Source organism: Chiloscyllium plagiosum, chromosome 19 (genome assembly GCF_004010195.1).
Source record: "Chiloscyllium plagiosum isolate BGI_BamShark_2017 chromosome 19, ASM401019v2, whole genome shotgun sequence".
NCBI classification, from domain to species: domain Eukaryota; kingdom Metazoa; phylum Chordata; class Chondrichthyes; order Orectolobiformes; family Hemiscylliidae; genus Chiloscyllium; species Chiloscyllium plagiosum.
In genome coordinates this window covers 7,865,808-7,879,171 of record NC_057728.1, presented here as the reverse complement: position 1 = coordinate 7,879,171, position 13,364 = coordinate 7,865,808, and the positions used below count along the sequence as shown (strand labels likewise).

The 13,364-nt window shown below is 43.9% G+C and overlaps 1 protein-coding gene across 29 annotated transcripts in view; it reads right to left on the bottom strand.

Annotated features, from left to right (window-relative positions):
- The window catches only part of nrcama (neuronal cell adhesion molecule a), a 397,533-nt gene that overhangs the window by 57,645 nt on the left and 326,524 nt on the right, over positions 1–13,364 (bottom strand). For 21 of the 29 annotated variants that reach the window (XM_043709025.1, XM_043709026.1, XM_043709019.1 and 18 more), the window contains 5 exons: positions 9,707–9,873; positions 9,465–9,612; positions 7,466–7,590; positions 5,529–5,558; positions 1,062–1,163 (listed from right to left, as the gene is read on the bottom strand). In XM_043709025.1, the coding sequence (XP_043564960.1) occupies positions 1,062–1,163; positions 5,529–5,558; positions 7,466–7,590; positions 9,465–9,612; positions 9,707–9,873 (572 nt within the window). The remainder of the gene's footprint in view (positions 1–1,061; positions 1,164–5,528; positions 5,559–7,465; positions 7,591–9,464; positions 9,613–9,706; positions 9,874–13,364) is intronic. The other 8 variants (XM_043709015.1, XM_043709042.1, XM_043709024.1 and 5 more) reach the window with 1 other exon arrangement.

Sequence of the window (13,364 nt, the reverse complement as noted above, 5' to 3'; positions counted from 1 at the left end):
GAATACTTTGGTAGCATGTATTTGACTGGGATAGACTGGGAGGGTCCTTTCCACTACTACAGACCTACAACTGTATTCACCTCAACCATTTTCACCATTCTCCAGGAGAGGAATTCTCTTTAGAACTTCCTTGGTTACCATGGTGGCATCGAATGATGCTCCTTTCAACTAGAGGAAACAGTCTGTATCTACTTGAGCAAAGCTTCACTCCCCCATACCCTATCTCAATGAGCGAAAGACCCTCAACTGCAGAGCAACGCCCATAAGCCCTGGAACGGCAGTTAGAATCGTGCAATCCCAACAGTGTGGAAACAGGCTGTTTGGAGGTTCGGTGTGGACTTGATGGGCCAAAGAGCGTCCTACCCAGACCCACCCCCTACCCTATCCCTGTAACCCTGCATTTCCCATGACTAGTCCATCCCTGGACACCGAGGGTGGTTTAGCACGTCCAATCCACCTAACCTGCACATCTTTGGAGGAAACCCATGCAGCCATGGGGAGAATGTGCAAACTCCACACAGTCACCTGAGGCTGGAATTGAACCGGGGTCCCTGGTGCTGTGAGGCAGCATTGCTAACCACTGAGCCACGGTGCTGCTCAAACTTAAAGGTAATAAGGCTCCATTAACATTATTACTAAGCTTTTAAGAAAGAATATGGGGACAAGTGTTAATTGAGGGAGTTAAAATAATATTCAGAGCAATTGGTTTGGATTGAGAAAAACTATCTCCTCTGGTGAGGGAGTCTGGAACAAGGGGGTTTAAACCTAGAAATTCGAGTCAAGTCATTCAAATGGTGGCAGGGAACATTCTCCCCAAGTGGAAGGCTAACGGTAGTCTGGCACCAACTCCACCAAAAGGCTAAAGATGCTGGGGATTTGTAACTGAAGCATCTAATTAGACATTGATGGCTAAGTCATTAGTGTTAAAGTCATAAAGATGCCCACTAGATTTGAGGTACAGATGCACCATAATCTGATTGAAAGTGAAGAATGAAGCAAAGAATTGGTGTGTTGATGGTCTGCTGTAAGATTCCTCAGAATTTAAGGTCGAACACACATACTTGTAATGGGACTGTTATGATCATCCCCTGGAATCCAGGACAGCTGCACACTTCTATCTTGAGGGTTGGTTAATTCCAGGTCCGAAGGGGGATCGGGACTGTCTATGGAATGAAGACATTAAATTAAAACCAGAAAGATGCGACAGAGTCAAACAAATCAGAAACTGGATGGATGTGTGCGGCAATGTAAGGCGGTGTGGCTGCATGCACAGGGGTCTCTCTTGCGTACCCAGCAGGGAGATGGGGAGATGTTAGGTCTGGCTCAGCAGTGACCATCAAGTTCAATAAGGCTTCAGCAAAAACAGCTACATGCAGATACTCAGGAGACTGAAACGACCCGTATGCATGATTGGACTTTGCAGTCCATTGCAGTTCTTCAAACTGAAGCTCTTAATTATTTGTTGCCAAATTATTTGTCTTCAGAAAGACTGTTCAGCCTGAGCTTAATAGAGGCAGAAGTCTAAGGCATACAAAACAGGGAAGCGGTCAGGCCGGGAGGCAGCGGTGGGGGTTAATAAACTCAATCCTTCTGAGGTACCTGACAGACTCTGATCAGACAGAGTTTAAATGATTGCTGCATTTCTGCTTTCACTACAATAACTGGATGTTCAATCTGTGTAATGGTCACTCTTTAGAGTGCAAATAAACTTTCTAATCTCTGACCGAAATGTGATAAGCTCTACTTTGGAACAGCATCATTTAGTTCGGAGATCTGCTCTTATTAAAAACCAGTACATGTCAAAAGACAAAGTTAAATATTTAAAAGCCTCTGGGGAATGCAAATGAGCATTATTTCAATGGCATGAGAAATGAGGGTCTTTCATTCTGTGGATTGATTAGAGAGAGCTGCGATTGTTCTCCTTTACAGCAATTGGCAATTATACAGAGATCTCATGACGGAATTCAACATTATGAAGGGAAAATAGAAAATGTTTCCAACGACAAAAGGGTCAACAGCCAGAGGACACAGATTTAAAGGACTTGCCAAAAGAAAGTCAGAGAGGAAGTGAGGGAGAATTCTGCCACTGCAGCTGGCCGTTCTGGTCTATCCCAGATCTATCCCATCCCAGACCACATTGCCTGACTGGAAGCTGATTCAATTGTGAATTTCAAAAGGAAATCGAATGTGTTATTGAGAAAGGAACATGTTTCAGATCCATGGAAAGAAGGGTGGGAGCAACGGGCAAGCTCTATGGAATATCACAACAAATTTCTGTGGTTAGGACCTCTCGCCAGGTTCACATAAATTCTAAACAACTCCCTCACAATTCATCGGACGAGGGTTCACTGAATTCAGTTTAATAAAAAGCACTTAAGTCGTAATCCTTTTAATGAGCCCAAGTTGCTTGCTGCCCTGCAGCCAGGCTAAAAGTGATGAGGAGTCCACAGCCTCCAGGTTAATTCACAGCCTTTTGTGTTGAACTTTACCATAAGCAGTTTCAGAGTAATGGGGATCCCTGGATGGACACATCCTCAAAGTTTAAGGTATTTGCTCAGGCAGGATCACCCTCTTTGAACCTCTGGCTGTCTACTGAGAAGTCGACAAATGTTGTATGCATGGGATTTATTTTTACACAAACTGGGAAGAAAGCAAATGGATCTGCGTATTAACTTTTTTAAAATTTACTGGTAGGTCTTCAATGTTCAGTTATCCCCCAAAATGATGTCTTCAACTTGTAACACTCTGGAATGCGTCTATTACTGGGGACATATTTGATTAAATCCAGTTGAGTTTCTTGACACACTGCCTGATGCGTGGCAGTCACTGTTATATCACAGAAAATGTGGTCACCCAATTTGCATACAGCAAGGTCCCTGAAGCAGCAACATGGTGATGACCAGATTGCCTGTATTACTGGTGTTGGTCAAGGGATAGATACTGTCAGGATACTGAAGAGAATGAACTGCTTTTTGCACAAATAGTGTCATGAGATCGTTTATATCCAGGATGGATGGGGCCTCTCTTTATTGTCTCCTTGAATCAAGCAACATCCTTTCAGTACTGAAATATGGATGCAACTGAGATGATCTGCTTAGACTTCTGCAATGAGACAAACCTGACTCCAAGGTGAGAGGTCCACCATTGAATTATGGGTGACGATTGAGTGAAAGTAAGTGGGCATCTTATAATTTATAACTTTGTCAAGTTGTAGAGAGCATTCACTTGAACAAAAGATGCTTTGAAGGTCAATGTCAGCAACACATGCACCTCCAGGAGACGACTAATGGTAACAAAAGAGCTATAGTAGCTGCAGGAGCTCATGGGCATGCAGAAACAGTGGGGAATTCAAATCTGCTCAGTGCAGAACTGCACAGTATGTCAGGGAAACTATGTTTCACAACAGCACCATGTGGAGAGATCAGATCCAGCTTAAATTTCACAAATGATCATGTTAACCTAGAGGGTCTCCTGTATTATCGCTGATGAAAGAAAACATGCAAGTGCAGCAAATAAGTCGATAAAGTGTTCCACCCTCCTAATTATTTTTCAATGAGCTGCATTTGTAAAATTGGACCCAGTCAGCACAGATCAACCATAGACACGTCAAACACATGACATGTATTTTAGGTACATGCACACATTCCAGACTCTCCTACATATAATCACAATCCACAAACATACACGCAAGACACACACACACACCTGAAGACACATACACTCATACGTACCAAACACGATTGCGCACACGCACACAATCCAAGACAGGTATATATAGCCAATCTAGGCACACAAGTACACTCAGCCATTCTATACACACACACTTTCTTTCTTTCTCTCTCTCTCTCATACACACACACACACACAAACAATTGTTGTGGTCAGAGAAAAGCCATTTATTCCATAATGTGAGCACCTGTTCTCCAAATCAGCATTATGACTTAATGATAATTAATCTGCCTTTTCCCACCTCCATAACCCCATATATTTTAATTTGAACAGAAACATCTAATGACCTCTTGAATGTTTCAATCGAACGTGCCTACACCACACTTTCAGCCATGCATTGCAATCCTCAACCACTCGCTGTGTGGAAAAAGCATTTTCTGACCTCACATTTGCTTCTATTTGCGAATTACTTTCGATCTGTGTTTTCCCTTCGTCACTTGGACACAAAAACATTTTCTCTCTATCAAATCCATCCAGACAACTTGGGAAAGATGTCTGCTAAGTCTCATTTAGTCCTTTAACTCTTCAAGAGAAAGAGACCCATTTTCTCCTAACTATCTTCATCAATGGAGTGTATGTCAACCTTGAAATCATTTTCATAAACTTCTTCTTTACAGACCCCCCCCCCGAAGTGTGGTGCCCAGATTGTAGTGCAATTTTCCAGCTGAGAACGAACCAGCATCCTTTCCATGTTCAACATAACCACCTTGCATTGTGCTCTATGCCCCTATTAATAAAGCTGAGGATGACATATAGCTTATGAACAACTCTCTCCACTCTGTCCTGCCATCTTTACTGTCTCCAGTCTCTCACACACCAGAGACATACACTTGGCAAATATTCACTGTTGCATCCCAGACATACAATTAAACACTCTGACTCTCCTGATAGGTAAAGTAGACAGTTACAGATACTCCTGGGTACTGAGACAGTTATTGTGTGTTTCCAATATGAGAGGAATTATCCTCCACCAAGTATTTATAACTTGCAATGGTGTAAAATTTAATCGTCACACCAGATATTTCACCCACTGCGTGCAAATAGCCTGATGTGACTGTAAAGTGTGTGCGTGCAGAAATTACAGAATTCCTCTCAGGAAAAAGCCGGAAAGGCTGGAAGCGCACAGCAGACCCAGCAGCATCTGGAAAATCGGACACAGTTGTGATTTGGAAAGTTGCCCTGCAAGAGAACAGCTTTCCTCACAGCTATCAATGGAGATGAATTACTCAGTGGAACCTCCATGACCAACTAGAATGGAGGGGACCTCAATGGTGGACAGTCTGAAAAACATCCAGATACAAGCAAAACTACTGCCTTGGGAATCAATCATTAAAATAATCCTTATTGTAGTCTGAGTGACCATCAAGCACACAAAACACTCAGACAGTCATGTGTCCCATATGGATTTAACATCCATTCTGGTAATGGAGGTTCCACAGTTGGTGAAAACACAATCATCCAGGTGGTGAAGGAAGCACCAATACAGGTCAATCTAGAGTTAACACACATCTACATAAAATGTGTCTACCTTGGCTAAAAGAGGAAAAACAAAATCCCAAAGAAGTAGGCGTAAGGAACACCAAATGTTGGTGGCGACGTGGTGAGTGAATGCTACACATAAAGGAGCAGTGTGGAGCTGCCTCAGCATCACCCTCCACAATACTTCACCTCAAGTGGACAATGGATAGAGAAATGAAGCTGGTGAACATGCTACATTATGGCTGGAAATGAAAGTAAGAGAGCCAAGTCAAAACAAATGGAAGAGTGAAGTGTGTTCAGACAAACACTTGTTAGTTTACCGTATGGGCTAGCTGGAGTTGAGGAACGGGCTGGAAATAAAGAGCAAGGTTAGGGTTTAGTCGTAGCCAGCACAAGTTAAAACAGTCACATTTTTCTGCTAGTCTCATTAAAAACAAAGAAGAAATTGCACATCAGCTTTTTAGATCTCAGAAATATCACAATCATTTCCACACAATGCATTATCTAGAGCTGTAGCGATAGTTGCCGTATCAATGATCAGACCCATTTGGCAAACATCAAAACTCTACAGATGCATGCCCAGTCTGGTCACTTCCTTAATGTTTTTGGGCTGAACTGTAAAAGGATGACCACTTGGGTCTTTGTTTTTGTTCTTTAATGGGACATGGCTAACCCTAGTCTGGTCAGTTTCTACTATCCATTCTAAATATCCGCTCGATCAGGGTGGCTTGCTCCAGTCATTTCAGAATCAGTAAAGAGCCAACCAGACTGCTTTGGGTCTGGAGTCACATGCAGTTAAAAACAGACTTTCTTCCTTCCATCAAACAACCAGATGGGACTTTTTTTTATATATGACAATTGACAAGTGTCACATGGTCACCGTTTGGTAGATTCTTAACTCAATTTTTAAAATTTAATTCAAATGTCACCATCAGTGGTATCTGAACTCATATCCTCAGAACAGCCTGGGATTCTGGATAAGTGACCCAGTGAGCTGCCACGATGTCACCATCTGACCCGCTTCCTGAGTGAATTCTCTGGCAGTAACTCAAATGAACTTCTGTATCTGATCATGGGGAGGAGTAGAAAATCTAAACAGCACAGGTCAGACTGGCTCGGCAACCCTATACCGCAGTCCATTCAGCCTAACGTATTTGGTAAACAACTCAGATATCGCTCAAGTCAACAGAGTGACAATGATCAGTGAAGGACACAGATTTAGAAACACAAAGGGGCTCCTTTAAAGGGGGTTTCAACTTGGTGTGCAAAGTAGTGGACATTTGCCGATTTGACGGGCAAGTTGCAGAGCCCCAGAGCTCTCCACAAAGTGTCAACACGATTGACTCCCCAACAAGGCAAGTTGTTGGGGAGATAGGAGATGACAAGAAGAGGGAGTTACAAGTGAGGAGGGCATTGTAGGGAGTCCTCTGGTGGCGGAATATTTTTCTGTGTCACACAGCGAGGAACGCCGAGCTGGCTCCGACCCGTCCAGATATCACAGGACCCCAATTTCCACATTCACAGACCCATCATCTGAAATAGGAGCAGATTTCTACCCAGGACCGATCTGGAACCAGCTGCCCTGCCACTTGCGAAGCTGCCAGCTATTTCTATTGGATAAAAGGTAACAGACAGCAGAGTGATTGCCGCTGCCATTCTGTTCAACAGGCACCGTGTGGCATCTTGGGCAACTTTTAGCTTCCCATTTGAGAGGCCGGATGTTGAACCATGGAAGGCTATGAGTCCATCCCATTCCAGGACTTTCCCAACAGGGTGACAAGCTGGGAGGTGGAGGGTACAGGGAGATCAATGTTTTGGTGAGCAGCAGCGGGAGGTTGGCCTTCACTTCCCTATGGCAGTGACTCTCAGGACCCTGTACCCTGACCTCCCAACTGCTTTGAGATTGCCTAGCTCAGCACAATCACGGGTTTGATGCTAACCTTGATACCCTTTGGATTTGTGTTACAGGTTGCCTGCAGCAGGGGGAGCCAAAGCTCCCAATTCACTCTTCTCTTTTGCAAAGCATTACCTCAGCAACACCTTGCAAGAGGGTCTGCTTTTCAAGTGATGCTGGTGTGACAAGGCGCTCGCACAGAAACAAAACGCCAAAGCCATTTAACCTTTGAACCCCAGATTCTTTTCACTGTGCCTCAGTACATGTGACAATAAATTCAATTCAATTCAATTCAATTCAATTCAGATTCTTTAAAGACTGGAGCAACAAGAGGAGAGCGCGAGCAAACAGAAGCCACATTACCTAGGACAGTAAGGTCGGCTGTTGCAGAGTTGGTGTCCAAAGTGGTGTTCACCACACACGTGTAGGATCCCTGATCTTCCTCAGACACATTCAGAATGGTCAAGGTGTCGCCAGAGGCTTGGTGCCTGAAATCGAGACCGTGGATTTGATGTTAGCTTGACTACATCAATCATTGACACTGCCTCGGCCACTGATTGCAAGGGGATGCCTATTTTTGATTCGGATTTGTGGGAATTCATTCGACTTAAATGCTAATTTGTGGTGGGGGGGTTGCAGGTGAGGGGAACTTTGCTTCCCCACCACCCAATCTACATTGAAAAAGGATCCTGCTGCGGTGAAGCCTCTTGGAGATGTGATCAGTGGAAACGTGTGACCTGAGATAGGCGGGAGAATGTGATTCCCATTGGCATCATGGGGCATTCAGGGCAAAGATTTCTGACGACAAAAATGACAATGGGGAACATGCCTGCCGTAAATGTAAGACCGTCAGTAATAAATCCACTCAGGAATTCAGGAGAAACCTAATAACATGAAGGGGCTGGTAGGAATGCGAAGTGGGTGTGATACATCCCGCATCCCCGTTTGGGAAGTCTCTGTACAACTAGCAGTGGGGCTCACTCAAAAACGAAATCAGTTTCACTCCACTCCATCTCGTCAACATAGCTTTCTGCCCCTTCCTCCTTTATCAATTTAGTTTTAACTTCAAAAGTGTATTTTATTCATCCAAAATTTCTTTATATGTGTACATAATCACAAACGCAGTACAGTTCTCTATTTAGTTAACTTGCCCTTAATTGCACCTATACTCGCTACCTCAGCCATTCCTTGTAGTAGCAAGATCTAAGTTCCAACTGTCTTTTGCGTAAAGGGGTTTTTCCTGAATTCCTAATCGGATTTATTGGTGGTGGTTTTATATTTAGATTTGATCACAGTAGTCCTGATCACATGGCAAATGCTTCAATACTTTAACCTGTTTGCGTATTTGACAGTGAAATGGTGAGACAAAACCAGATTTAGAGTGTACTTTATGACTGGGGAGGGGAATTGCTAGATTAAAAAAAGGACAGTGGCAAGCAGCAGGAATCCGAGTTCAATTCCAGCCTCAGGTGACTGTCTGTGTGGAGTTGCACATTCATCCCACGTCTGCTTCCTCTGGGTGTCGCAGTTTCCTCCCACAATCCAATGATGTACAGGTTAGGCGATTGGCCATGCTAAATTGCCCATAGTGTCCAGGGATAGATGGATTAACCATGAGAAATGCAGGGTTACACAGATAGGGTTAGGAGCTGGGTGAGAGTGGGATGCTCTTTGGAGGGTCAGTGTGGACTTGATGGGCCGAACAGCCTGCCTCCACACTGTCGGGATTCTGTGATTGAAGTCTTCTTTCCCTCTTCCACCATCCAATGCTAATGGAATTGTTAACTAATCATGTCGATAACAGATCAGTGTGGCGCTGGACAAGCACAGCAGGTCAGGCAGCATCTGAGGAGCAGGAAAATCAATGTTTCGGGCAGGAGCCCTTCATCAGGAAATGCCAATTTTCCTGCTCCTCGGATGCTGCCTGATCTGCTGTGCTTTTCCAGCACCACTCTAATCTTGACCCTAATCTCCAGTATCTGCAGTCCTCACTTTCGCCTATGTCTGTAACAGGCCCACACACTTGGTGAAGGAACGTTAATGGTGAAAGGTTTTAGGAGTCACAGTTAAGTCTCAAATGACTCTCATTGTGTCCCAAAATGCTGTTGCCAGCTTTGCTCCCTTTGTTATTGAAAAATGATTGATATCATATTGAAATATATTTGTGTGTGCTGCATGATTGTTGGGGGTTTTCTACTTTGTAGATCTGTGGCTGGTCATCAGAGTCTATTGGTCAACAAAGGTCAAAATGACTGCTCAATGAGTTGGAAACTGATGAGTCCCTTTCCCTCTCTTTTGGGGAATATCACCATATCGGCTGCGCTAACACAATCAAGGCCGCTGGTACAGGAACCTACAGTACCTGTCGTCATCAGGCAGCTCCTCGTTGTTTTTCAGCCACGTAATTTCTGGAGTAAGTGACGGGTCGTGCTTCACTCTGCACTCAAACACAGCCGTGCCCATCGTCTGCACTGACTGATAACGCGGCTGCTTCAGGATGGTCGTCGGATCTGAAAATTCAAAACGTTCGTGACGGCCGACATACTTTCAGCAGCAAAACAAAGCTTTCCCAAAAACACGACCCGAAAGCATAATGAACCTCACCTTTGACCTGGAGAAATGCTTTGTTCTGGACGACGCCAAGGGAATTGGTTGCGATGCAGGTGTACGTCCCACTGTCATTCTTCTGCGAAAAGGCAATCTCCAAAGTGCCATTGTCATGGAAAACATAAGAGTCACCGCGGAGGACACTGCCTTGGTCATCCTTGAACCTGGGGTTGAACACATTTACGGTAACACCACTGGCAATGTGGAACATCCCCCACATCAATGTCAACCTCAGCTCAATTTTTCCCAACACCCTTTGCTTGTTTCTGATTTGCCAGAATTCCTCGTAACAGTGTTCTTGTTTCTCTCAGCAATAAACAATCATTGAGCCTTACTATACAGGAGGCGGCCATTTGATCCATTGCTTCCATACCTGCCCTGGCTCCTGGCAAAGGGTTACCAGATTGGTATCACTGCCCTTTCCCACAGCTCTGGAAATATTTTCCTTTTAGGTAGAAACCCAACTCCCCCTTGAAAGTGGGCCATCGATTTGGGTAGCACATTCCTGACCAATACCATGCTGCGTTTCAAACAAAATTTCTTGGGCCCGACTCATGGGAAAGCCTGACTGATGCCCTCTCACAGCTCACAAGATACACATCCGAGCCACGTGCAATGTGACAAGGAATTTTCACGCTGTCACCCAGCAGTCAATGCCAAGATGGGAGTGTGAGAGGAGCACAAGTGCCCAAATAGAATACTCACCTCGAGACTCAGCTCCCAACGCTACTCAGAGGCCTGCTAAGCTTCACCCCTCACATCAAACCAACTTCCTTGCCCCGTCACTTTCCTCCCACAAGCATCCTACATTCCCTTATGTCATTCTATGCTCTCACATATCCTTGACAGTCATCCACCCATTCTGCACAATGCATCGTTCTCAAGATTCATGTAGTAATAGTGGGAATCATCTAAAACTGGTTGAAAAAGGATCAACTCTTAATGAATTTGAAAAAAAAATCCTTGATTCAAATCTAAAAGCAAGGAGAAAGAAAAGTAATCCTTTAAGGGCCTTTAAGTAAATAATAAGAGACTTATTATTTACTTATATGGTCATAAAAGTTATATTTTATTTGGATTAATTAGATCACCCCATGAGCTGGAGTTTTTGAGATCCAGCCAAGCATTTGTAATGGGACAAGGTTCCAAATAAAAGTTTTCAACAACACTACCAGAACAAATAATTGTTGCGATTTCAAAACAGAAGGCCTGTTCTTTGGAAGGGGAGTCAGGGTACATATCATTTTTTTCTACCTTCAGAAAAAAAGCAAGGTTTCCGGTCCAACTAAATTAGATTACAAATATGTCACAGCAAGGAATTTTCTTCTTTCCACTTCCTGATGCACTTTCTCCATTGGAAAAAGTAATGGAATGCATGTCAACAATTACACTATGATGGTCAACGTAACAGTCAATTTACCTTCACAGGACAGAGCTCTGTAATGAATTATTGCATTTAAAACATATCTGCATTAAATCACAGCATTTCAGAGTGACATTTGAACACATCAAAACATTTCATACTTCTCTTGCAGAATACTCCTGACGTCTTTAAGGACTTTCAGACCTGCTGAGCTTTATTTGGGCTTCTAAAACAGCATGTCAGTGGGCAAAAGTTGCGTGCAAGATGAAATATGATGTTTGTCCCCCAGGTCTGGAGAAGCTGAGCTCGGTTAGTCAGAGTGTACGTTTTGCACACTGGACACTCCTGACTTGTGAAAAATGTGATAGGGTCAGGAACAAGGAGGAAAATCCATTTTTTTGCAAAAAAAAAAAATTGAAGTGTAGCCATTTGTACACCAAATCATGTCTTCACAATCAAGAAAAATGTCCACCTCTCACCTCCTTCCAGTTCTTTTGGCGATGAGTATGAATCTATGTCCTCTGGCTTTGCTCCTCCTTTGAATTGAAATATTTTCTTCATAACTAATCCATTGAGCCCTCCAACTGGCAACTTATTGACCGTATCCACCAGTTCCAAACCACCCCCCCCTCCCCCCAGCCAGCGAATAAAGTCTTCTTGCATCTAGTCTGTCCAACCCTTTTAGAATTCTAATTGTATCAATCAAATCCCCTCTCAACCTTCTAAATTACAAGGAATACAGGACCAATCAAGCCAATCTCTCATAGGGCAGTCGGCCATCCCCAGGAACAGTCCAGTGAAGCTCGGCTGCACTCACTCTATGGCATGTACGTCCTCTCTTAGATTCTGAGATTAAAACTGCCCAGAATGCTCCAGGCATGGTCTCAGCAAGGCCCTGTATAACTGAAGTAAGAAATTCCTACTTCGGAACTCAAATCTCCTCACAGTGAAGACTAATATGTCATTGCCTTCCTAATAGCTTGCTGCACCTGTACGTCTACTTCCATTGGTGTACAAGGACACTCAACTCCGTTTGTACATCCCAATATATCACCACTTGAAAAATACTTTTCCTTCATTTTTCACACTGACATGTATTCACATTTAACTACGTACGGCATCTGCCATGTGTCTGCCCACTCACTGATTTGTCCAAATCACCTTGAAGCCTCCAGGCATCTTTCTCATAACTCTCAATCCAGCCCAGTTTTGTGCCAGCAAATTGGAAATGTTACATTTGGTTCCCTTATGCAGGTCATGTACATATATATATATATATGATGAATAGCTGGGGCCTAAGCACTGATCCTTATGGCACCCCACTTGCCACGGCTTCAGAAAAAGACCCATTTATTCCCTCCCTCTCTGTCAACCAATTCTTCATTAATGCCAAAAGATCACTCTAATCCCATACACTTTAACTTTGCCCACTAACCTTTTGAGGGACGTATTCAACAAATACAAAACATCCATTAGGTCTATTTACTGGTTACATTCTCAAAAAACATTCAGTAGATTAGAAAAGCATGATTTGCCTTTCACAAATCCATGCCGACATTATATCATCCCATGAATGCTTTTCAAATGTTCTGTTATCACATCTTTCAGAACAGACTTTTCGCCATGACTGATTGATATTAGGCTAACTGGTCTGTAATTCTCGGTGTATTCCTTCCTTCCCTTTTTAAATATTTGTGTAGTGATTGGGACCAGGTGGACCTTGGTGATTACAAGATCCTGAGTGGTGTTTTTTAATCTGGGCGAATCAGGAAGTTCTGGCTGACCAATATTAATGGGAGATTTCAGAGAACCTCCTCGTGGGTCTGCTCCTGGGCCTGGCCAAACTGGCCATAAACAGGTCCAGGCAGCAGGCCGTGGAGGGGGTCGTTAGGGCCGACCGCCTGCCCCTCTTCCGCGGTTACGTTAGACCCCGGGTGTCCTTGGAGAAGGAGCACGCGGTGTCCACCAACACCCTGGAATTTTTCAGGGAGAGGTGGGCGCCGCAGGGAGTGGAGTGCATCATTTCTCCCTCCAATTCTATTTTGATTTAGTCCCTACCCTCCCCTTCACTGTTTTGATCACACAGCACTGCCCTTTGATGTGAAGGGCAGTGTTTGTCACTGGCCACCCGGGTGTTTTCCTATCTTCCTGGTGGTGGAAATTGAATAAAGATCGGTGCACTTTGTGTCTTCCACTGTGTCTCACACCTGCACACACACACACACACCATGGGTGCTGGAGAAAAAATATAATAAGCACTACCTCACTTAGGTGGTAGTGTGGGAAAAAAAA